Source organism: Pelobates fuscus, chromosome 3 (genome assembly GCF_036172605.1).
Source record: "Pelobates fuscus isolate aPelFus1 chromosome 3, aPelFus1.pri, whole genome shotgun sequence".
Taxonomy (NCBI): domain Eukaryota; kingdom Metazoa; phylum Chordata; class Amphibia; order Anura; family Pelobatidae; genus Pelobates; species Pelobates fuscus.
Window position 1 is genome coordinate 330625522 of NC_086319.1, and position 27355 is coordinate 330652876.

The 27355-nt window shown below is 41.4% G+C and overlaps 1 protein-coding gene across 2 annotated transcripts in view; it reads right to left on the bottom strand.

Annotated features, from left to right (window-relative positions):
* Nucleotides 1-4721: 4721 nt before the first annotated feature.
* The window catches only part of SLC24A5 (solute carrier family 24 member 5), a 53371-nt gene continuing 30737 nt past the window's right edge, over nt 4722-27355 (bottom strand). For both annotated transcript variants that reach the window (XM_063445690.1, XM_063445689.1), the window contains exons 8-9: nt 5929-6030; nt 4722-5070 (exon numbers count right to left, since the gene is read on the bottom strand). In XM_063445690.1, the coding sequence (XP_063301760.1) occupies nt 4748-5070; nt 5929-6030 (425 nt within the window). In that variant the 3' untranslated portion in view covers nt 4722-4747. The remainder of the gene's footprint in view (nt 5071-5928; nt 6031-27355) is intronic.

The following is a 27355-nucleotide window of genomic DNA, read 5'->3' on the forward strand; positions in this document are numbered from 1 at the left end:
AAAATTCAAATATAGACGTAAAAGGAGTTATAATATAAAACTCACATTTGCCAGAGCTAATAACCAGCTCTGGGGTGAAGCGCATACAGCGGTTTAATCCCCGCTTGTGGGATATAAATGGATTCCTCTCCGTCACTAGTGTCCAATTCTCGGATAAAAAGAGACAACCAATAGTGCTTACTGTATGGTAATATTGATAAAAGAATAAAAGAATGTACTTACAAGACAAGAGCAGACCAACTGCTCTGTGATGACAGCGTGGGTGGATTTATCCCCACCTAAGGATTTCTTTAGGTACAGGAAAACTTCCAAAGATGTATTTCAGAGGTTTTACATAAAACCAGTAAAAGGTGAATAAGATAATACTAAAAAGCCAGGGTAAAATAGATTATGTGTCTATAAAAAAGGTAATTGGCACAATAAAATGACCAAAAAATACTTTAATATATATAAAAGAACACAAGATTAGATATCCATCATACTGCATGGATATCTAATATTGTGTTCTTTTATATATATTAAAGTATTTTTGGTCATTTTATTGTGCCAATTACCTTTTTTATAGACACATAATCTATTTTACCCTGGCTTTTTAGTATTATCTTATTCACCTTTTATTGGTTTTATGTAAAACCTCTGAAATACATCTTTGGAAGTTTCCTGTACCTAAAGAAATCCTTAGGTGGGGATAAATCCACCCACGCTGTCATCACAGAGCAGTTGGTCTGCTCTTGTCTTGTAAGTACATTCTTTTATTCTTTTATCAATATTACCATACAGTGAGCACTATTGGTTGTCTCTTTTTATCCGAGAATTGGACACTAGTGACGGAGAGGAATCCATTTATATCCCACAAGCGGGGATTAAACCGCTGTATGCGCTTCACCCCAGAGCTGGTTATTAGCTCTGGCAAATGTGAGTTTTATATTATTACTCCTTTACGTCTATACTTGAATTTTACATACTGCACCATTGGTTGTCCTTCTCTCTTTTTATCTTTCATATAAAGTGGATCCACTGCAATAGTAGAAGACCTAATCACTAAAGACCATTTGTAAGGATAATATATTTGGACTTTTGCCTTTTAACTGGACTTTTTATTACTGATTGTGGCGCAGCCTTTTTTATTGTTTTTCTTGTCAAATTTTTTTACTTACCCGAATTTCCGAACCGAACCAAATTTTTTGCCCATGCACATCCCTAGTGTTTAGGAATGCTGTGCAAGTCACATGCAGTGAAGTGTGACTAGGGTGCATAAACAAAGTGATTTAACGCCAAAATGGCAGAGAATTGAGCAGTGAGGCTTTCCTTCACCTCATGTCCAGTCGAACGCTAAATCCTGCTGGTTCCATCTCAAAAACATAGCAACTGCCGCAATTTAAGAGCAGATGCGCCCAGATGCTGCTCCATGCTGTTGTCCTCTCTCACCTTGACTACTGCAATCCACTTCTCAGTGGTCTTATGTGTTCCCTGCTTGCCCCGTTATAGTCGATAATGTATGTGGTGGCGAGGCTCAGGTTCCTCCCACACCTTCCCCCTCTGTCAGTCTCTCCATTGGCTTCCTGTAAGATATAGGGCTCAATTTAAAACTCTAGTACTTGCTTGCAAGTCTCTTCATGATGCTGCTCCAACCTACCTATCCTCCCTTATACACAAGTATGTCCCGTCTAGGCTCCTACGATCTGCCAAAGACTTATGTCTAACCTCTGTCCGTTCTCCCACCTCTGATGCTTGCCTTCAAGAACGTTCCTGTGGAACTCCCTTCCCTTCTCCGTTAGACTCTAACCCAGTCTCCATTCCTTCAGAAAATAATTGGTAACTCACTTTTTCAGGAAACTGTACCAATTAAACTTTTAACAGCTTTCCCTCCCCACACCTTGATTCCTTGCCTGCAAGTGTCTGAAAAAACAACCCTATTCCTACCTTTTGTGTAACTATTCTCCACTCCCTCTAGCATGTAAGCTCATTGAGCAGGGCCATCAACCCCTCTGTTCCTGTGTGTCCAACTGATCTGGTTATAAATACATGTCTGTTAGTCCATCCATTGTACAGCGCTTTATAAATTTATAAATAATAATAATAAAAAGTATGGAAGATTAGCAGCTTAGCAGCTCAGCATCTGCAGGAACGAAGGGATCCAATATGTCCCTTAGTCAATGTTTTTATCTAATTATTATTATTGCCATTTATATAGTGCCAACAGATTCCGTAGCGCTAATTGATGATCTCTATGAAGGGCAAAAAAAACCTTTAATTTTGTTAATTTAGGTCTTATGTCACATCCTGATGGGAGAGATGGTTTGGAGGAAAAATGCCAGGAATATGACAGGGAATCTACCACTGAATCTCACACCCAGTGATTATCATAGTGGTTCTTGTCATTATTTGTTTTATCATAGTTTTTCGGATTTCAGGCAAAGTTACAAAACTTTCCACTTATCTTAATGAAGTTGAAGAGAACATTTTTTATATTATTTGTATTATTGTAGTATGCAGCATATCGCTCTGCTATAGCATTCTAAAGGATAGTGTATTAACCTACAGGTGGGTCACTGACTGATTTCCGGTGGGTCATGCTGACGCACGCAAGGAGACAGTCAAGCCCTCGGTCCATGACCGAGAGCCCGACACCAAGAGGGGGCCCAGCAGCTTGCAATATGTGCTGCTGGGTTCAGGGCCCCTCTGAAATGGGGAGAAATCCCCGTGCACCTTCCGGTCTGCAGCTTCCCCTTCGCTGCAGGCAGAGCAATACAGACCATTCAGTAACTGTAAGCGAGCTCGTCCAATCACAGAGCATTATCGCGGGTTACCGTGGCAAAGATCTGAGACTACACGTGCCCTCCCCACACTGTCACCCTCCCCCCCACACACTTTCACCCTCACTCCCCCCACATACTGTCACCCTCACTCCCCCCCACACACTGTCACCCTCACTCCCCCCCACATACTGTCACCCTCACTCCCCCCTCACACTGTCACCCTCCCCCCCACTGTGTCACCCTTCCCCTCCACACTGTCACCCTCACCTACCCTGTGTGTGTAATTGTGTGTCCGTGTGTGTCTGTGTACATGAGGGTCTGTATCTGTGTCAGTGTTTCTGTCAGTGTGTCTGCGTGTGTACTGCTTTGTCAGTCTGGGTATTTGTGTGTCTGTGCATGCGTGTGTGTCACTGTATGAGTGTGTGTATGTGTTTCAGCGTGTGTGTAAGTGTATACACTACACACAAATGCATACCTTCATTCAAACACATACATTCACACACATATTCCATGCTTACATTCAAACACACATTGTATATATTTTTATAAACACAATATACACACACTGCATCCATTACACATGCACTGCAATCAAACGCAACAAACACACCCCTGTTTTAAAACACTAAAATTATATATAAACACCCCTTCATTCAAACACCAACACTACACACAAAAGCACACCTGTATTTAAAATACATCACTACATACAAATACCCTTGCATTCAGACGCAAACACTACACACAAGTACACCACTACATTCCAATGGCAACAATACATTCAAATACACCCATACATCAACACATATACACATACAAAAACATGCTTACATTCAAACGCTCAAACACTGCTCACAAATACAATCCTGCAACGGTGGGCAAATGGTAGATCCTCAGCTGGCATAGCATTGTTGGGAGTACTCCAACAGATGGGGATCTACCACTGGGATACTCAACGTGAGATGTCTGGATGAAAGAGAGAGACACAGTGCTTCTGATTCTGCCTGAGTCTGTGGGTAACTAGTTGTATGCCTCAAAAACGGATTGCCATCATATGCCAAGTTTCTGCCACAAAAACTGCCATGATATACTAAAATCAAGCCTCTAAAACTGCCAATTCCCAGAATTATGACTCTAAAAATGACATGATATGCCAATTTCTGCCTCTAAAACTGCCATGATATACCAAAATAATGCCTCTAAATCTGCCATGATATGCCAGGTTTATGCATCTAAAGTTGATTTCCATTGCCAAGTTTATGCATCTAAAGCTGAATGCCATGGTGTGCCAATTTTATGCATCTAAAACTGATTTCCATAATGTGGCTAGTTTATGCTTCTAAAGCGGATTGCCATGTTATTCAAATTGTATGCATCTAAAATGGATTGCCATGATGTGCCTAGTATATATCGTGGAGAGAAATCTGTAGTAAAGGGGTGTTGTTGTCTACCCTGAAGACACAGAAGTTTTGAAGTTTAGAGCTTAAAATCTAGAAAAGGCTCTAAAAATGTGAGTTAATTTCCATTCATAACTCACAATTATATTCTCCTATATACAATATTGCACCATTATCTGGATCTTTCTTTTTGTCTTTTATGTACACCCCTAAAAAAACATTTATAAAGAGGGGTAAATGATTTATAGAGAAAATATCCACCTTATACACTCACATAGCGCTGCACTCAATCTATAAGTCTGGGAGGCACAAAAACCAACCAAATTTAGAGCTTATTGTTTTTGGTAATTATTATTTGTGGTAGGGAGTTAGGAGTACCCAAAGAGTGTTTTTCAGAAGCTAAAAATAACTATATATAAGACCATACAAGCGCCAACATCTACCACACTTATTCTGTGTTAAATACCAATTGATATATCAATAGGAATTTTGGACCAAAATTCCAGTCTGGTTGGCTCAGTGTTAGACCACAATCAATTTGTCACACAAATCAAACAAAATGCCACACCTTGGTTCAAAACAGGATGTTTATTAGTCTCCACAAGCTCGTATCAGGTTATTTCCAATAATTCCAAGTTCATACAAAATTGATAACGTAACAAACACCAAATACATAAGCAGACAAATTACACCCAGCTTCTTGTCAAGCTTCCAGCCATTTAAATGAATAGCTACAAAGATAAAGAGGATGGAGAACAGAAGGGACATGGTGGTGTAAGTCAATCCACTGCTATTCACTTCAACTGGTGATGATCTGTCTACGAAGACAGTCTTGATAAACCACGGAACTCCTAGACAAAGCATGTCAAATACGTTGGATCCAACAATGTTGGACATGGCCATGTCTCCCTTTCCTGTGAAGAGATGTGTAGGAGTTTATCATAATACATGCAGAATTTATTGGCAAACACATTATTATGTTAAAGCCAAATATATCCATTTAATACCTGTCCCTCGCTCTCTGTGTATTTGACATATTCAAGGCATCCATTGATTCCTGACACTTTTCAAGGGCACACCAACCATTTAAGATTGTGCAATTTTCCTGTTCAATACCAAAGGGGGATTCAAACAAATCCCAGACATCTATTTAATGGTCGTATCTGAGAGTCTGCAGCAGAGTATGCTCGAGTGGTGGGGGATTCATAAGTAAATAATTTGCATTTCTTTCCACAATTCTTTCATAGAATAGTTTTATTTAATCTATCCATCTTCTCATTGAATTACTTATTTTATCTATAAATATTTAACCTTTTGGTAGAGATAGGAGACAGGTGAAAAAAAGAATAAACTGACTACCGCTTTAACAAATAGGAACAACTTTTCGTCATGTGTCAATTTTCTGTAAATTTGAGCTCTTCTACACAAATGTTCATTATGGAGTCATAAGAATAATTTAGTGAGAAAACACTTTTCATTAGTATGTATTCGAATACTTTGCAGAAAAATGTCTTGCTTGTCTACAGACTACCTATGCAATTGGAGATTGGACATGCTCAATTTAGCAATTGATATTGGTTTGGAAACCTCCTTCTCAGGCAAGTATTGGTCTAGATTTTAAAAAATACTATTCTGTAACAGTAGAAAAAACAAAACAAAACTATACATTTAATTTTTTTGCCGAACTCTCTCAACATATATTTATTGTTGCGTAGGTGTTCATTGTTTAAAAAAAATGAAAAAAATAATAATCTGATACACGTTATATTTACCATCTCGGGCGACAAGGACACTAGCAACAGTGTCTGGAATGCTGGTTCCTGCTGCTAGCAAAGTAAGCCCCATTACAGTGTCCGGAATACTTAATGTTTCACCTAAAGCATAAAAAATAAAGATACTTTTTTTATTTTTTTTTTTTAAAGGTCATGTAAATCATTTAGAAGAAGTACATGAAACATCCATACTTTAGGATACTGTGAAATATAAAATTGTTCAGGAAAGGCACATAGTTACCATAAACTTGAATATCAAACACAAAATGCATTTTACCATAAAACTACCCAAACTCTTCTTCAGCTCTAGCACATTAACTCCAAATGACCTCACAGTAATACGTGTGCTCCTTAACATAGCACGAAGCTAAACATTTGGTAACCTATTGCCAACAACAACTTATTGCCAACCTATTGGTAACCTATTGCCAACGATTTTTAGTGGCTGTAGAATAACACTTAAACTTCAGTAAGACTGCTTAATTATGCACCAACATACATTAATGCTATATATATATATATATATATATATATATATATATATATATATATATATATTTATATATTATTTTTCCTGGTGGGAGTGGGGGAGAAAGAGAAGGCATTATCAGTAATGCCAATGTTCACCAATATTCAGAACACCAGCCTAAATACAACTGTTTTTTGGCAATAAACCTGTGTTTTTGTTTGGTCTTTGCACTGCTATGGCAACAGATGTCCAACAGAATGGACATTGTCACACTTTGCTAGAACAGTTGCTCCAGAGTTTGAGAGCAATTGTGCAGTTAGGAGAAAGTGGAGGGCCCACTAAACTTTTCCCTGTTATTTCTAATAGTCTCTCATATGCAGATGTATCCCTTTAAATATAAACTGCTGTTGAATATGTTAGAGTGATGATGGATGATCATAATGAAGCCCACGTCATAACTCACGGACGGCTATAAAAGCCAACTTTGTTTTTTGCTTCATAAGAGTTTTACGTGGCTGGCAATTAAGTGGTTAACTCTTGTGAGTTAAACTCCTAAAAGTTATTGGTAAAGTTGCAAACGTTATTTGCTTTTACGATATATTGAGAGCGGGTTTAATGAAAAGCAGAGCAATGTTTTATTCACTAAAATTTAATAACTGCATTAATGGTTTTGAGGCAGTATTTTCAACAGTTATAGTTGTTTGAGAAATAAAGAAACACATTTGCAGTTTATCATTTATTTCTCAATATAAAAAAAGGGGACAATTTCATTGAAAAAAAATTATCTGGTAATAAATATAAATATGAAATATATATGCATATTTTACAAAATAATTTAATACAAAAAAAAAAAAAGATATATTTTGCTTCAGAACAGAAGAAGAGAGGAAAACTCTCAAAAGCTTGTCTTTTAAGTTTTATGTTAGTCCAATACAAAAAGGCATCATTGCATACTGCAATACTCTGGTATTTTGGCATATTTACTATCAAAAACATGTCACACCAAGTACATGTCACACTATGACCAGTAAATAATCTACATGTTCATAATACATGTATAGGTTCGTGAGTGTGTCAAGTACCAACATGCAATATACAAATAGTCTTTAACATTGGCGTTCCATAAATCGGGACACCAATGGGAGCGGTAAAAAGGGAGCAGTGGCATGGAAAACATCACTGGCACTGCCATAAAGGGGTTAGGCCAACACAGGCCCGTCGCTACCGGACAGGCAAACCAAGCAACTGCTTGGGGCCCCGATCTGGCCTATAAGGCTGCAGCCGCCTGAGCGCTCTATAGAGAGCCCCAGGCGGCTGCAGCACTCCTCGTCATCATCTCCCCTTCCCTGTAGCGTGGCCGAGCTCCTCTCCACTCAGTGTGCACTTCCTTTCAGTCTGGCCGGGAACCGGAAATTGTATCTCCTGTACCGCGCGGTACCCGGCCGGACTGACAGGAGGAAGTGGAGCTTGACCACGCTACAGCCGGAGAAGGGGAGGTGAGAAGAACATAGGGAGGGAGGGAGGGGGGGAGTAAAAAGAACATAGGGAGCGGGGGAGTAAAAAAAAAACATAGGGAGGGGGAAGGGGAGTAAGAAGGACACAGGGAGGGGGAGGGGGAGTAAGAAGGACACAGGGAGGGGGAGGGGGAGTAAGAAGGACACAGGGGGAGGGGGAGGGGGAGTAAGAAGGACACAGGGGGAGGGGGAGGGGGAGTAAGAAGGACACAGGGGGAGGGGAATAAGAAGAACATATGAAGGGGGGTAGTAAGAAGAACATGGGGGGAGGAGTAAGAAGAACACAGGGGGGGGTGAGGAGATGAGGAAAACACAGGGAAGGGGGAGGTGTGGAGATGAGAAGAACACAGGGAGGGGGTGAGGAGAAGCGGAGAAGAGGAGAACACAGGGAGGGGGGTAAGGAGAATAGGGGGGGGGGTGAGAAGAGACCGGTAGGGGAGGGTGGGGGGAGAGGAAAGACCACTAAGAGGCAGGGCAGAGCTCTAAGCAGTATTTGCACTGTAAACCTTTTTTATTTATATAAAGTGTGGGTGAACTTAAACTGTATGGCTATGATCTGGTTCCTGTAGGCTTTGCGTGCGTGTGGGGGGGGGGGGCCTCCATGTCCATTTTGCTTGGGGCCCCCAAATTCCTTCAAACGACCCTGGGCCAACAGGGAATGTAGGTGGGGCTGTCTGAAAAACTGGCAGGTCAGCTAAGCATGAATGCATGTCAGGGTGCCTGCCAATCACACATGCCATCCCACCAAGGGCAGACCATGCAGGGAGCACTATTTCAGTGCTCTCGGCTTGGTCCTTGTGACCTTAGCATAGCGCAGCTGATTATGTGCTCATGCAATGCTTTTGGGGACAGTTCCCTGTTGTCCCCAAAACTGGTACACCAGCGAACAAACTCAGGACAGTTGGACAGGACCATAAAATTGGGACTGTTCCACCGAAATCAGGATAATTGGGAGGCCTGCGTCTAATAAAATTATCTCCCTCCTGCTCAACTTTCTTCACAGTGGATTTACTTTAGCAGTTCTTCTGTTCTGCTTGGTTAATTGTACTTCAGTCACAGAGATTATTAAATACGAAATTCTAAATTAAACAGACTCTTTTTCAGGAAGTGTGTAGGTTGGCTACTATTGTTAAAAACAGGGTCAGAATTTTTCCTCCAATCTATGAGCGGTTCCAACTCAAAATCAAGCCCCATATGTAGCGTTGTTTACTTCAAAATGTGTCAGTTTATCCATGCTAAAGTCTATATTCAACCGGTTATACCAGCGTTCCTCTTAGCCCTCAAGCCTGAGAATTGTACAAAAATGTACAACATTAATTATTACATATAAAGCTTCTTCTACCTACATATAAAATAAGTCATCTATCTCGAAGCAAGATCCTACGTCTTTCTCAAACAGCAGCATCCGAACAAGCAAGACAAGAACATTGTGCTGTGACATGAGCATATGTGCTGGAGATAGCCTTATTAAGAAGAAGAAAAATAAATTAAAAAAATAAATTAAAAAAAAAAAACTGAACACCTGAGGCTAGGTGGTGTCACATGACAATACACCTAGCCTCATATAACACATTATTAAAGATGAGTAGAAAAAAATTCTGGCATACCCCTTTAATTTAAGAACATCTATAGGATGGATTGATGAATTCTGAAAGTGTCTGCAGGAAGTATCAGTTCAATGTAATTTCAATTAAATGCAGAACAATTTATGGATTTGATATATACAGATCTGTAATATATTTGAACAGAGATATTTTAAATAATAAAGAATTTAGCTAGGTTTCTAATACAGGAAAAAAAAAAAAAGAAGAAAAAAAAAAAGATAAAGTATCCCATTTCAAGGGTTGACATTTCAGAGATTAGGAATTCTAGTGCGTGAAAATCTTTAGCTAGCAGTTGCTGCGGACCATTTAGCAGTGGATGTAAATGCTGCATATTCATAACCCGAGGTTATTTATAAAAACATATACGGTTTAAAAATGCACTACTTCAAATGGTTTCCCTGGCTTCATTTACTAAAATCGTCTCATTCTCACTTTGTAGTCTTACTGAGACATAAGAAATCCATTGTTGGAAGTTAGAACAAGGAATCTGGAACATTACTGTACATGAATTGGATATATTAATTTAATGTAATTGAGAAAAAAAAAAATACTAAATGAAAAACTTCAAACGTAGTTGAAGGAACACTCCAGCACTATAAGCACTATAACATGCTGTAATGGATATGGTGGCAGAAGTGCCTTTGCAACCCCTAGTGTAAGTGTCAGGTCTGTCAACTTACTTAGGGTCACCTCTTCTATGAGAGCCGGAATCTCTCTGCATTGAGCCAAGACCGGAAATGCAGAGGTTAGCTTGTTGGCTGGAGAACTGGATGGTCACAAGCTCTTTAGCAACACAAGCTCTTTATTCCTAATAAAGCCAAGGGAACTCTCTCCCCCCCCCACCCCCTGCCCCCCCCCCCCCCAAAAAAAAAAACACAACAATAGGATCTAGGTACAAACCATGCCCAATAACCCAACAAAATAATTCATTTGAAAAACAAGTGAAAAAAGCACCCTTCTCAAAAAACTACTTACATTAAATCCATTGTTGGGGCAAATTCTCTTTAATCTACTCCATACCTTCTCTGTCGTAACCGCACATCACCATCTTCCTGGTTGAGTTCCAATCAAACTTGTTTCATAGAGAAGCATTGATTGGCCATCAGCGCATGCACAGCATGTGCTGCGAATATGACACTCAACTGCCATTAGGGTGGACATTTGGAGGGCAAGTAGAGAGTAGAGGTCCGTCATTACAGAGGGAAGAATGCGAGGTCTGTCATTATGGAGAAAGGGAGGGTGGTGTAAAGGAGAGGTCTGTCATTACAGAGGCAAGGAAGGATGGAGGAGAGTGTTGTCATCGTGAAGAGATGATAGAGGTAGGTGAGATGTCTGTCATTACAGAAGTGAACTTAGGCATTTCAAGGGAACAAACTAATTATGCCTATTACCAGTGGGCAGTGCACGCTGTGGACAGGCGTAATTTTTGCACAGAACTAACATGAGGCAGCCCAGAACAAAGTTCCAGATTGCCCAAGTGGTATGTGCCGGGGGTGCAACTAGCACCCAGCACAAAAGAGTATATACCTATGTATGTGCAGCTTTTGAAGGAGAAAACACTGAACATACAGATTGCTTTTTACATGACCGCTTCTAGGTTTAGATTCTAGTCATCATTCCCTTAATTTTCCCTCCCTCTCCTGTTTTGCCACTTTTCAGAAATCCGAGGCACTTCGGCACTTCTGAAATATAACACTTCTAAAATTCGGCCATTCGGAAGCATGCGAATGTCCAAATTGCCTCCGAATTTAAATTCGGACCAAAACGAATTGCACATGTCTATGAAATACTAATATTTGTGTTCAGCAAAGTCTCCCTAGTAAAACAGTACCCCCCATGTACAGGTTTTAGGGTGTCATGAAAAGTTACAGGGTTAAATACAGTGCTAGCAAATTACATTCTCTGGACTTTCGACCTGGGTTGTCATGCTGGTCCCTCAAATTGCAATCAATAAAATTAATTATGTAAAAATATTACATAAATACGCACATAGAATATAAATATATATATATCTACGTGTATATTTATGAAATTATTTATGTAATTATATATATAATTTCATTCTAAGTGTATTTTGATATAAATATATTAATATATAAAAATACAGTTAGAATAAAATTACATATATAGATAGGCGTAGCCTGTAATTGTGGGAGGGGTTACCCGGCTATATAAACTCAGGCCCCCTCCTAATCAGTACTGGTATCGCTGGGTTCATGCAGAACCTTTCACTTCCGGTTCAACTTACCTGGACATCGCTCCCACGTGGTCTGGCTTCCGACCAAGTTCTACCTGCCTCCTACTGTCCGTTTTCGGTGCCCTCCGGTCGGCATCCTTACCCGCTGGCAGGTCCTCCTACTTCATGTGGCCAGACTGACTATGGCTCCAACTCCTATCCCGCTCAGCCACCATCGCGACGTACCAGCGCCAGATTATACTTACCTGCTCCAGTGGTCTGTTTCCAGGGTCCCAGAACCGTGAGTCACCCATTCACACCACACTCAGCCAGACGCCTGGCGCCCGTTCATGCACTCAGACTCAGTCACCCAACTTTCATTCATACTTACCTTGTCGTTCCATGCTCCGTTCGAGACCTCACTCCACGCATGCGCATTCACCACTCTGGCACTTACCCTCCAACGCTGGTCGGCAAGCTGGTGATTAGTCAAACGATCAAGTTCATCCTAATCATACTTACCACACATGCGGCTGCTCACAACAACCCCTGGTGGCGAAAAATATTATGACATGAAAATGTTTTTTTTTTTTCCCTCTCCACCTCTTCTTTCCCCACCTTAATTATTTAAACTGTTTATAGTACCTTATATGTTCATTACTGTTTGGTCACCATCTGTACCCCCATATATTCACGTTAAGGTGTAATTATACACTACTAATATGCTAACAGTAATATTACAATTCATACACGGCTATTACTCTTTTTCCACGTTGCTAAACTGGCTAATATTATCTATACCCTATACTAGGTATTTTCCCTAACATTACTTCTGCTAGCAGTCGCACTTGACTGCCTCAGTTCCTATACCCATTTAAGAAGTAGTCTGGTTCTCTTCAATCAGGAATAAAATATATTATAATAAAATAAATATATAAAACCTTTTAGGCGTTATTCTCTCACACCCCTACATAAATCACTTACTCCATCACCCCTCCCCTCTCAGGTTTCGCAAATTTCTAAAACAATCCACTAAACTACTCTAGCAGACTCCTGCTTATCCCATAGCGTATGGCCTATTCCGTCCTTTATATGTTCTGAACATATGAGTAACCACTGCCTCCTGTACTCGCTCTCATTTCATTCCGGGCACCCTGACACCTTTTCAACTCTTCCCCAGAACCTTGGGGACTCATCGGACTCCCACTCCTAGTCCATTACAGCTATGTCAAGAGGTCACCTCGTCCCCTGTGCTATATAAGACTAAGAGGGTATAGAGGATGACTCTAGCTTTAGCCTCAGATAACCCCCCCGTACTAGTATTATAGTACTACTCCTGACAGCACCACTGTTATCAATCCATCAGGTGAGATTACTCAAAAAAAAAAAAAAAAAAAAATTATATTGGTAACCCCAACCAAGCAAACCCAGGCGTAACCAGCTATTCTAATATTTCAGTTTCTCGAGTATCCGCTATTCTCCGTAGTGAACCCTTACGTTTCACTATTAGGTACGTCATCATTTGACACTTACTCGCTATATCCCAAATAAGTAGGGCTGTCAACTGGTAATGTATAGCGAATTGCCCCTAGCCTATCATAAGTTAAACTACTCCTGTGAGGCCAACATCCATCCTCATCGGAGGTATACGCCCCTCGGTCCAACGCATAGCTAGAGCCTCACTACAACCGCTGTCGGTTACCAGTTAGGGCCTCACCAGTCACACCCAATTACATTGTCTTGTTACAGTCACCGAGAGGCCAACAATTCTGCCACGTCATGCAAGTGGCCCCCGTCCACTCGGCCCTCCTCATAGATAGAGCCTCTCTCGCCACTCGGCACTAGCAGGGCTTCACCTTCCTTGCAGGACAGATAATTTTTCGCCTCTGGCCTAGCTAGTACCAGTTGACACAGGCACCTTTACTCATTATTAAAGCCATATCTTTACTCGGCTTTCATCTAGTACGTCTCAAATTCCCAACCGAAAAGAAGTACTGGCTATACCCGAAACCCCACCTAGGCCTACCACCCCGGCTGGCCCAAGCACCCCTACCAAGAACTTGGGACCAGTCCGTACTCTCCCCGGTCATGGACTATCCCCAAGCGCGCAGCCGAATTACGTCGCATGGGGGTCCCGTTTCCAGCTACAGCCTGCTAGGCCGAACTATATCAAAATTTTCATTACCCACACATGCACCCCCCAGCCAGGAGTGGTCCGGCATTCCAAGAGATCGAGGACCTAATATAGAAACATAGTAACATAGAAACATAGAATGTGACGGCAGATAAGAACCCGTCTAGTCTGCCCAGTTTTCTAAATACTTTCATTAGTCCCCGGCCTTATCTTATAGTTAAGATAGCCTTATGCCTATCCCACGCATGCTTAAACTCCTTTACTGTGTTAACCTCTACCACTTCAGCTGGAAGGCTATTCCATGCATCCACTACCCTCTCCTGGCCTCTATCAACACGATCAGCATTAGGCTGGACAAGTTGGTATCCCCCAGACATCGTCAGTCACCTCACCCATACCAACCTCCACTTCGGCTTCCCTTCACCACGGTAACGACACCCCCATAAACCCAATGCCAAGCATACCCACTTACATCATCACGCCTGCACACTTTGTAACCCCGACCATACGTAACGATATTTTTGAAGGCAAGTACATAAACCTAGTATCATTGCTTATCGCTTCTCAGGACGTATTAGAGAACAAGGCCTATTGCTACGGTGTTCTTTCGGTTGCGCTAAAAGCCAGAGACCCTAGACTCAACTGAAAGTTTACCATACCCGAGTTTGTTCTTGCCTTCGGCTGTTATCATTAAGTAGTGTGTAGCACTTCCCCGCACCGTAGGGAACAGTTGGATTTGTATATGCACAAGTTGGTGGACCTAGGGCACAAGTATGGTGGCTTATCCTTTTATGATTATCATCTAATCTTTTTGGCTAGACAGCGGCATCCCTTACTCAGTTTATCACCATACCAACTGGAGTAAGCTGGACACAGAACTTTTTCTGCTGTCATTTCACCAGCCAACAGCCTCCGTCTTGTGTCTTGTGCGCCTCCTTCTCACACTCCACCAACTCGTGCCCAGTCGATCCAAGCCTTCCTACCATTAGTGGTGCTCCCTTTGGTTCCTCCACGGCACAACATAGAGGATTGTAAGACAGGTTGGGCAGACCCATAATATACCTTGGGAATGCTCAAATCCACAACAATTTTAAATCTGGAAGTTGTTGATTTAGCTCGTGCAGACTGCTACACATCTGCTCAATTTGTTTCAGGGCACACACCTAAACTACGTGTCCAAATCATCTGTACCCAAAACATCACTGACCAAAGTTAACATCGACAACCTGGCATTTTACCTCCAGGCATACCTTTCCCATCTCCTAGTTGTCTTCCTGATCCAAGGCTTCTCCGACGGTTTCCCCACTAGCCTCGTTACACTCCACACAGGGATTCATGTATGTCCCAACCTACTGTCAGCCCTCCTTGACCCTGTCACCTCAGCTTTGTTACTCATGGAAGAGTTACCAACGGGTTTATCTGGGGGCCCTTTCTCCAATCCTCCGTTTCCCAGCTGGCATCCCAACCCAATAGGTATAGCCACTGGAAAGTTCAACAATAAAAAAAGCTTATATACGAGTTGTTCGCTCCACGTTCTTTAGCTACCCCCAGCGTTAATTATCACATCTGTATATATACCACAGTGAATGATGCCATTCAGGCCATTCCAAGGGCAGGGGTAGGAGCTTGGTTAGGGAAATATATATTTCTAACGCTTTCTTGCTCCTACCCATTCACCTAGCCCTGTGACATATGCATGGTACAGGGTGGGAGAACATATATTATTTTGCGACTCGGTTAACTTCTGGTGCCAAAAGCTGTCCGAAACTGTTTGATATACGTGCCGACACACCAGGTTGGCTACTTCTAATCATCACTCTTTGTCCCTCAGTTCTACATTATTGGGTTGACTTCCTTTCCATAGAACTACCTCAGTCCTGTCCAGTCAGTCTCCAGGAAACCCTGGCCCTACTTGCAGCACTGGGGATACCACTGTCCCAAGAAAACACGTTAGGCCCAACTACCATATCCTGACTTCCTAGGTATTCACCTAGACAATGTCACTTTACAGGCTAGTTACCAGGGAAGAAGGTGCGGCAAATCAGAGTTGGTGAAATATTTTCTGGCCAGGAACATGTGTACCAGGTCAGACCGACAATCCTTACTGGGCACGTTAAACTTCGCCATGAAAATTATTCCACAAGGCCGGACATTCATCTCTGGATTGTTGTGCTTCTCCCTCTGCTCAATATCGACAGCAGCTCCTCATCACTAGATGCCCACGCCTTGGCAGATCTACACTGGTGGCTGCGGTTCCTATCTCATTAGAATGGGAAAGCCATGTTCCTTACAACCCCTAACCGATTCCTCCCCTGTCATATGGACTGATGCCGCAGCTCACACAGGGTTTGCACCCATCTCTGGCAAGGACTGGTTTAGAGATTCCTGGACAATAGAGACCCTTGGTTTGCCTGCATTCAACACTACATCTGCCCTATTCACAATCTATACGATAGTTGCAGCCTCCAGAGCATGGGGGCACCTATGGCAGGGGAAAGCAATAAAATGCTTCTCCGATAACAAAGCAGCATGTGACATCATAAACAAGGGCAGAACTTCCTCACTCACTATTTTGAAACTAATACGTAGGATAACATGATCTTCTTCGGGATCCATCCTACAGCCAACACCAGACCGATCAGTACCCCCTCTTTCCAAGATCTCATCCTGGACTAGAGAGACTGCGGTCACACGGCAGATACCTAGCTGGTGCAGCCCTCTCTACTAACACATCCCGTACATACAATCGAGCATTCACCCTATATACCAAATTCACGACAGACTATCAGATAAGCGACACGCATTCACTAGACTCCATTATTGCATTTATCTCCTTTTTGCCACCTTAACTATCAGCTAGGTCCACCTACCTAAGTCTACTATTATCACACCGGTAATCAATGGTGCCCTGTCACATTATTTGACACATATCTTGCTACCCTGGCAGGTCTCGGTCCTAATACTCCACTACTTTCATTACATGGTATCCCCTTAATCACAACAATTCATACACTACATCAGAACTTTGTTCATCAGACTCAGTCTTGTCCCCACAGGATTTTCAGGACACCCATGTAGAATTGGAGCCGCTTCTGCGGCTTCAAGCCACAACATCCCGACTCATATGTAAGAGACTAGGGCGGTGGAAGTCTACTGCATACGCCACTTACATTCCACAACCAGAACAAGATCTAAGATTGGCATTTAAAGGTCAAGCAATGTAACTCATGTTCAATACGTTATTTGGTTACACCAACCTTTTTGCCCTCTTTTATTACAGGCCTACCCCATACGTCGGTTCCGGCACATCACAACCGACTGTTATATTCTCATGTACTTATCTTATTATACGGCTTATGTCCCCGACTACAAATAGATAGGCGTAGCCTGTAATTGTGGGAGGAGTTACCCGGCTATATAAACTCAGGCCCCCTCCTAATCAGTACTGGTATCGCTGGGTTCATCCCTCCCACCTCACCCCTTTATCACTATACATGGGTGGGCCCTCTTTTATTTCAGGCCTACCCCATACGTCGGTTCCGGCACATCACAACCGACTGTTATATTCTCATGTACTTATCTTATTATACGGCTTATGTCCCCGACTACAAATATATATATATATATATATATATATATATATATTTAAAAAAAAATTTATTATTTGTATTTTGTAATTTTATTTCTTTTTAATCAATTTTTATAATTATATATATATATATATATACATATATATATATATATATATATACACACATACACATACACACACACACGTGTAATTTTACTCTAAATGTATTTTTAGATTAATATATTAATAAAAAAATACACTTAGTATGACATATAATTTCTCTATATATTGGAAGGCTTGGCCTGGAGTTGTGGGAGGGGCTTATGGACCCTTAAAACGGACTCCCCCCTTCCCAACCCTACCGTGATTGGTCTGACGAGCTGCAGGTTGATGAGACTGTCTGGTTCAGTACAGAAACATTTACTTCCAGTTCAAAGGTCATCAACACAAATTGTCTAAACTCCAAACAAGCTGGTCTTGGCCTAGTGTGGCCCACGCAAGTATTCGTTTTACCTCGCTCTAGTAAACAGCCGCCTCATTAGAAGCTCATGGGGCACTGCCACGTCCAGCCTAGCCATGTCTTCTATAACGGTTTGTTTGTAACTGTAAGTTTGTTTGTTCAGCCATTCGGATATGGAAAATTTTACTAGTAACACAAATTCAGCCTATTTCAATGCTACATGTCATGTCTTATTCTGCTTACAGTATTTGGCAGGGATGCCTCATTGTGCTTACTGTATTTAGCAGCGATGCCTCATTTCTGCTTACTGTATTTGGCCCACACTATGCAATATCTACTTTTATCATATGCATTTTAGTTAGTCACCCTGTTTAATGTTTCACTCTACATTTTAAAGTTTTCTTTGTCTGTCCTGGGTATTCGTGCACTTATGTGGCTAGGTGTTGCAACTGACTGTCTAAATTTATGTCTAGCCAAACTTTCTCTGTACACATAAGTAAAATTCCTTATTTTCTGTAAAGGGAAATATCTTCTTGAATGACCTCAAATTCATTAAACTGTATCATATGCATTTCAGTAAGTCACCTTACATTTTAATGTTTGTCTGCTCTCTGGGTATTCAGGTATTCATGGGACCAACATTGTTCGGTAATTCGCTGTTTTGTAGATATTCCCCAAGCGGCAGCATGCATGCATTTAATTATGTAATTTTCATTGGGATATAATCTAAAACCGCTAACTAAACCTGCAGTTCTCTTGTCTGTTCTAACCTCAACTAGACTTTCTTTGTACGGTCTACGTGCATCAGGAACATCATTCAGTCATGTTCAGTTTAAGCATTCAAGTTTTATATCTGATGCCAATGTTACCGAGATATTCTAGCATTTCCTGCTGCTTTCAACCCTAATCTTCCATGCCAGCTGTGTATGCATAAGTATTTATCATCCTCCTAAGCATTCTACAGGTAGGTCTTTTTAATGCATGTCTTATATCTCCTGTCTTTTCCTATGTATTCTGTACGGCCATCTGTGGCATTCTAGAGGCCTCTGTTCCCAATTTGAGTCTGTCTTCCAACAACCGGTTTATTGGGCTCAGTGCATATGTATTATATAATGTTTTATAAGTGTTTATATACAGTTTCTGTTCTTTTCACCATTTCATAAACTAGATGATTATTCGTTGTGAAGAAAATAGCAGGTCATTCAGGACTTTTTAGGTTTTGTTTTATTGGTTCGGTAGCTGTAACTACCGAACACCGACCACCCTCCTGGCTCATTATCTTCAAAGGAAAACCGTCAATTAAGTGCTCACCCTGTGTGGCAGCCGTTCATATATCCGAACGCCACGTGCGAGAGAAAACAGCAGCCATCTTGTTTGCTCGAAAGGAGGCAGCAGGACTTGGCCGTCAAGTGTCTGGAACTAAAAATCGAACACCAGTCAAAGTTTACGAACGCCTGCTTCCTTTTACTGAACAGCTAGGAGAGCGCTGTTCGGTAGTTTGGTTCCCATGAACAAGAGGAACAATCTATACTATGAGCCAGGGGGGTCCGTTCTTGTATTCTTTCGTTTTGTGACTTTTTCTAAATAGACCGACCACACAGCCTAAACTCATGGAACTATTTCTGGGCAGGAGCCTTGTGTGCGGTCGGTAAAATGGGACTTCCATAAAATTTTAAAACCCCTGAACTGATCTGGGTCATTTTTGGATCTGTTGGTAACCCAGATCAGAACTATCAGGGGATACATTTATGGGAATGTGATGTGTTTTAGGGTACTTTCTAAGTTTTGGGGAAAATATATGTTTTTACTGCCTGGAGATAATTGAGTTATTAATCTAGCTGACTCAATTATCTCACAGGCAGATGGGAGGGAATTATCTGTTTGTATTGGGAGTGTCACACTTTGTCACTGTATTGCCACATGGTCCATGTGGGAGTGCCCCTTGCATGGGGACTTGCACCAGTGTGGCACCATTAAACTTCATTCCTGTTATACCCTTCATGAAGTCTAGGCTCATGTTTGGGTAACTGTCTACTTGCTGGGGAGAAACTACTTGGAGGATGCATTAGTCTTAAACTATTCGTATCTACACCCGAACTGCAGCTATATTTAAACTCAGGCTCAGCAGTTCAGGAGGAATAGGCGAACAGGGTATGTACTATACCAGCATTTGTAACATTCGGAACTATCGGGTTCTCTACCATCTCATCACCAACATGTCTTAGTTACTACACAAACTCCACAACCATCCTCAGATTCACATCCTACCTTCACACGCATTAAATCACAACACAGCCTGCACAGCCACCCTGAAACTCGGGATACGCATATTTACTACTCCTGGCATCACTATGCCTTCACGTGTTAATATGCCCTGTAATGGGCAACCTGCCACAGGCTAATTCTGCACCTCGTTTGGGCAATTCATTGAAAACATTTATAGATTTTGGATTAAGAATACAATGTCTTGTTTTAGGTTCTGGGTAGTACATTTATAGGCACCTAGTATACGGATATAATTATTTTACAGTTATGTAGCAGTAATATTTCCTCAATCTGATCATAATGCCACAAACATTGTCATATTAGATGGGTTACTATAGACGATACGCCTTTACATATGAATTACTGCACAATCTACGGTTTTGCTTACAAACATATTTGTGTCATGTCTAAATCATATAATGAGACTTCCCTAAATATGATTGCATGGTTTAACACTACAGTTTCTGTCTGTCGATATTTGGTCCTGTGGCTTTCCGAAACGCCATGGGGCCTGTACATGGGGGGTACAGTGGTACTCAAGAGGTCTTACTAACATCCATTTCCTTACATCTGATCAAATCATATTCTTTTACAGGTTTTTAAATTCGGAGCATCATTTGCTCTTCAGATCTTGCACCCATTTGTCAGTTACGGTTCTTTCCGTAGGTTATAGACCTCTCCTTCCCCTCTCTGCCTCCTTTAGGGGATACTGCAGATTTCAGTAACAGATTACAACCATACCATACAACTACACAAACTCATCCGAATTCAGGTACGTTTTTAGCCACGATGGCTCCCCCACGATATAGACCTTTTTAATGAGTAGGTTTTACTGGCTTATAGGGATCTAGGTGACCAGTAGATGTGGAGTTTCTAGCATCTCTGCCTTGGAGTTAGTGGGCCAGCAGCCATCCACCATGCATGTGGTATTACGCCCCCAGGATCAGGTTCTATTAGGTCGTGGACCATTCCTCGTATTACGGCTGAGCTACGCAGACACAACGTTGCTTTCCCAGCAACGGCCAGGAAAACGGAACTGTTCAGGCTCATGCGTACCAATACGGACAATGCTGATGCTGGAGTAGGCACGAGTTGCTCGAGCAACACCAACCTCCACGCAATGTTCTCAGCACTCGTGTCCTCTAAGGGGTAAATAAATGAGAGACTCGAAAGACTAGAAACACGTGGTCAAACCAGGCCGTCAACAGGACGCATACGATCATAACACAATTCAGTATTAAGCACTTGCGCGTGTACTTTTAGATTTCCAATGGGATATTGACTTTCTGCCATGCTATCCGACTGTCTGAAAGTTTTTACACTAATAGGTGAATTAGGATGTAGATAAGTTGCAATGCCACACTTATCAGACATATGGTGACATCATTATTATATTAAAACATGTCATCTTTAAGTTGAGGTGGCCCTACCTCATACTCATATAAGTCGCAAGGGAGGGCCTGCTGCCATTGATTTAATCCGTCTACCTGGCTAAGTGTCACTATTGACTGGATCAATCATGTCAAGCCCAACTTGGGCCTACACATATGGTTCACAAATATAATCGAACTTATATATACATTCACTGTACTTACATTAACTACAACCCTTATGGGACACATTGGCTAACACATGTTTACTTTGGTTTAGTTATACTAATTAGAGGTTGTTGGTTTTCTTCTCAACACAATGCACAAGGTTGCCCTTGAAGCTCCTACCTAATTAAACATCAAGATCATTACATACTGACTCTACCAGTGACCAAAACAAGTCAACTGGGTCAACCCGTCCACTTTCTATACTATCCCATGAAAAATATAGGTGCCCGGTGAAAGTTTTTGATTCCTACCTCCTCACTGTACTGAATATTGCATCTCTTCCAACTACTGTCACTTCACTGGGCTATCCTCACTACCTCTAAGTGCATGGTTTATGTACGGTTATTGTTATGAACCCTAGCCATTTTTCAGGACACTGGTTTAGGATAGGGGCCACATCTACGGCATCGAGCCAGGATGTTCCAGTCCGTGTCATTAAAACTCTAGGTCGCTGTAAGTTATCCGCATATGCAATATACATACCCCAACCGGTACAGGAAATACGAAGGGCATTCGGGGAGGGAGAGGGGGGAGGGGAGGGTGCCGATCGGGTAAGTAAGAAAGATTGCTAGGGCGTACTAGGTACATCCGCGGTCGTTAATGACCGTATTTTGTCGGACGTACCTAGTACGTCCTCTGTCCTTAACCCCTTAAGGACACATGACATGTGTGACATGTCATGATTCCCTTTTATTCCAGAAGTTTGGTCCTTAAGGGGTTAAAGGGTTAAATGTGCAGCTTTTCAAACAGACAGATTCTTTTCTACACTACAACTTCTAAAAGCATAAGTGGTTATGGACATAGGAGTAACCCTTTAATGGTAGGGTTACTTAGCAAGCTCAAAAACTACAAGTGAAGATATAAAGAATATAATCTAGTGCAGTATTTTGGATAGCCAAATATAAAACAAAATGTAGTTTATCACCAATAGTATACCAGCACACTCACACTAAGAGGATTGGCTCAAATCGTAATTGCTTGAGTAAATTTGCCAGGCAGAATTCCACCTACTAAAATGTGAATTTCATCAAAGCTCCAGGTACAGACTCTTAAAAGAAAGTAAGTGTGGAAGATTTCACTGCACGCAATGTCTTTTAAATTGCACTATGCAAGCTTTGGCATTTCCAATATTTAAAAAAAAAAGATAAAAACAAGAAGTGTGGACAATTGCACAATATTTTATATTTCTCGGTTTCTGCTTGTATTTTATTTTTAAGTTGACAAAATAACCCTACAATTATGGTGTGTGACCTGGTAAAGACTTTTCAGCCATAGCCACTACAGCCTACTGACATGGTTATGGTGCCAGGAGTCTACTGATGCTAGCCACAGTTCCTTTCCGCAATATTTATATACCCATTTTGTCTTTACTTTAAGCTTAATTCATTGTCGACTGATGCTCTCAGCAAATTAATTCTATAATTACACAACTGAATTTGCCAATGCTAAAACAAAATGGTAACTTCAGCTTTAGTGATATCAGTGTAGAAACAGTCTGTATGCACCATGGAGATTCAGGAAAGTGTAAAATCATCCAAAACAGGGACTCCTGGTATTAACCTGCTATAATGGCCACAGTGTCCTGTTAACTACACGAGATATTTTAGAGGCAAAGTCAGGAGCAGGCTCTCAAACCCTCAATTCTTACCTACGTGTGTGTTCCTCGTCTTTTACATGTGCATAAATAGGATTTTGTTTAAAAAAAAAAAAGTATTTCTAAAATACAACCCCCTTTTATTTGAATGAAGCCAATTCAAAGATTTTTAGCTTTTGAATTTTTGCTTATGGTTCACAGAGAGAGCAGCTAGTTAAAATTAAGCTAAAGAGAACCTTGAGGTTTCCATATGAATATCAAAAGAATAATCCTATTACATTCAGAAGACATATGGTCATGTCATATTTTGAGTCAGGTGACTATGTCCTTCTAATCATAGCCTTTTAAAATAACAGCATGTGACATAAATCCTTAGGGCCAGAGAAGAAAGAGAGGGTCTTGAAGAATTTCAGCTATGCACGGGCTTGGACAGAGAACAACAGAAGCTCTCTAGCTCGTTTCTGATTTGTACTATTGGTTTATGTGTATTCTTTGATCATCAATCTTTAATAAAACACAATTTATTTTAAGAATGGTAGGAAGGAATATACATTTAGCTAGTATGGTACCCTGTGGGACATTCCTACTCTAGAAGTGAAAATTAATATGTTATTTAGTTGAATGATTAGTATACTTTCCCATGTTCAAACAAACATATAGAAAAGTCATTTTGTCAAGTCATAGCCTAGCTGTATTTTACTGCTGGTATCCCTCTATTAGACCACCAGAATTATATAAATATTGCATCCAGTGATAGCTCAGATAGTTATCAAAGTCTGAACTAGATGGACTAGATGGAGTCAGTGGTGGCCTCCATTTCGTTAAGAAATGTCTAAATACAGAATCTCTACATTAGCATATCAGCTACTTTCCACATAACATTCTCCCATATTCCATCTCACCTCCCCCCTGACTTAACGTTCCGTGTTTCTCCTTGTCCTCTACGTATGTCACATCATGTCATAGTTACATATAGTTACATAGTTACATAGTTACATAGCTGAAAAAAGACTTGCGTCCATCAAGTTCAGCCTTCCTCACATTTGTTTTTTTGCTGTTAATCCAAAAGAAGGCAAAAAAAAACAGTTTGAAGCACAATTTTGCAACAAGCTAGGAAAAAAATTCCTTCTTGACCCCAGAATGGCAGTCAGATTTATCCTTGGATCAAGCAGTTATTACCCTACATTTCTATATACTTAATGATGCTAGTGAAATTCGCAAACAATACCCCCCTCTAAATACATTGCTTTTTACCATTAACTTTTGTGTAGACTGTGGACCCAATATAGTGAAATTTGATCTATACATTTGTTCAACTATAAATTTCCCTCTTTCATATTAAGAGCATTCAAACCTATATATTATTTTGTTGAGAAGAAATAAGGCTTTCCTTTCACACCAAACATTTACATATTAAACATAACTTCCTACCAATAAAATCAAAACATGTGAGAAATTAAGAAATGTTATGTTCCAAGATCTGCATGGCATTTTAACTGTGAATGTTATGATACTGTTAACACTCATTTACCGTGTTTCCCCGAAAATACACCCTACCCCGAAAATAAGCCCTAGCTGGATTATCGGGGTGGGCTGCAATATAAGCCCAACCCCAAAAATAAGACCTAGGCAGGGCCGGCTGCCGCCGGCCCTTTAAATGCCTCAGCCACCTGAGCGCTCTATAGAGAGCGCTCAGACGGCTGCCGCACTGCCTCACCTCCCCTTCCCTGTAGCGTGGCCGAGCTCATCTCCGGTCCGCGACCCGCCCGGACTGACAGGAAGTGCACACTCAGTGTGCACTTCCCGTCAGTCCGGCCGGGTCGCAGACCGGAGAGGAGCTCGGCCACGCTACAGGGAAGGGGAGGAGAAGATTGGAGGGGAGGGAGGGGGGGAGTATAGCTGGTTTCTATAACGACCTCCTTGATGAGTGAATTTCTCGGCTGACCAATTACGGAATATTTTGGCATTTTTAATATTGCCTTAACACAACTGTTAAGTGCTATAAGTTTATATGGTGGTAATAAAATTGGATGTGTTGTGGGGAGTCATGAACAAACTAAATGCAATGGGGACGCAAACTGTGAATTGTACGGACTTATTATTTTTTTTGAACGGCTAAAATAGCCAAACATTGATTATAATGGATATATTTTTTTTTAAATCAGTATTATTAATTCTGTGGTTTCCAATTCACTGCGATAAGTTGTTTAGTAGCTAAACCCCCTTGTATGATACTTTGCCCATTAAAAGAATGTTTATGGAATTTCAGGATGCCTGTGAGGGGCAATCACTTTGGATTTCTCTTTATAGGCTACATAAGTATGCCTGCACTATTATTTGAAAAGTCACCTGTTCAGATCACATGGAGCTATTCTCCAGATGTTGTCCTGTTATTCTTTGGCAGCCATAACCTGGAAGAGGATTATGGGAGTTTTAATTGACTTTCTTTTATGTTGGCTGCCGTTTGATGAATTACAGGGAGGGGGGGGGGGGGAGGGGGGTAGAGTATTACAGGGAGGGATGGGGGGGCGTATTACAGGGAGGGGGGAGTATTACAGGGAGGGAGGGGGAGAATATTACAAGGAGGGAGGGGAGAGAGTATTACAGGGAGGGAGGGGGGGCGATAATATTACAGGGAGGGAGGGGGGAGAGTATTACAGGAAGGGGGATGTGAGGGTCTCTGGGGGGGGGTTACACAGCGGGGACACCGTCTGACAGACTGGCTCTAAGCCCTACCCTGAAAATAAGCCCTAGTGTGTTTTTTGTGACTAAAATTAATATAAGACCCGGTCTTATTTTCGGAGAAACACAGTATGTTCAGCAATGTCTCACAAGTACAACTGTAACCCCCAATGTACAGATTTTAGGGGTTTTGGAAATGTACAAGGTCAAAATATAGGTCTTGCCTATTTCAGCTTTTACACATTGACATTTGTAAGATTGGTTTGCTGAGCTATGTTGTTTTTGAGACTGTAAAGCAGCCCAGGAATGAAAAATTACCCCCCATCATGGCAAGTAGACTGCCCAGAGTATTCAAAATGGGGTAGGTCCAGTCTTTTTTAGCAGGTACTATCGTTGCCTTTTATTTTGTTGCTTTGGGTTCCCGACACTTCCATCATTAAGAACACTTATGTCATATCCTTTAAATGGGGATTATACAGCTGTACGCTATACACACCAGAGCTGGCTTAAGCTCTACCAAATGTGAGTGTAACCCTATTATTTTACTGTCTTATCTATACCCAGTGAGACTTATTGCACAATTAGCTTCTTCACTTCTTAGCAACCCTCTCTGTATATAGGGACATCTGTGAAGTGTAAAGAACACCACCGTCTGACTCTAAAGACCCTATTGGTTTCAAGTACCTTATACAAGACTTTTGGAACTAAAAAGATATATACTCGAGTATAAGTCGAGTTTTTCAGCACATTTTTTGACTTTGACTCGAGTCATTATTGCCATAATACAGACAAGGACCGCCAGGCTCATTACAAGCGCGGCGGTCCTGTTGGGGGCTGGCAGAGAGCTGTTACTTACCTTTACAGCAGCTCCTGTCAGCTCCCTTCTCCTCCGGTCAGCTCCCCTGTCAGCTCCCATTGTAAATCTCGCGAGAGCCGCGGGGTCAGAGCGTTGCCATGGATTACCGTGGCAACGCTCCACGCGGCAATCAGACCGTGAGACTTACAGTGGAGCTGACAGGGGAGCTGACCAGCACAGAGGAGAAGGGAGCTGACAGGAGCTGCAGGAAAGGAAAGTTACAGCTCTCTGCCAGCCCACGCAGCCCATCCACTGGACCACCAGGGAATGAGAGCCCCTCCTCCCTGGCCAGCTAACAAGCAGGGAGGGGGGGGGGGGGACGAAAAAAATATAAATAAAACATTAAATAATATTAAAATAAAAAATATTTAATATATATATATATAATTATAATAATAAAAAAATAAATAATAAAAATGCCCACCCCCCACCAAGGCTCTGCATCACATACACACCCTGCATTCATACACACACACACCCTGCATTCATACACACACACACACA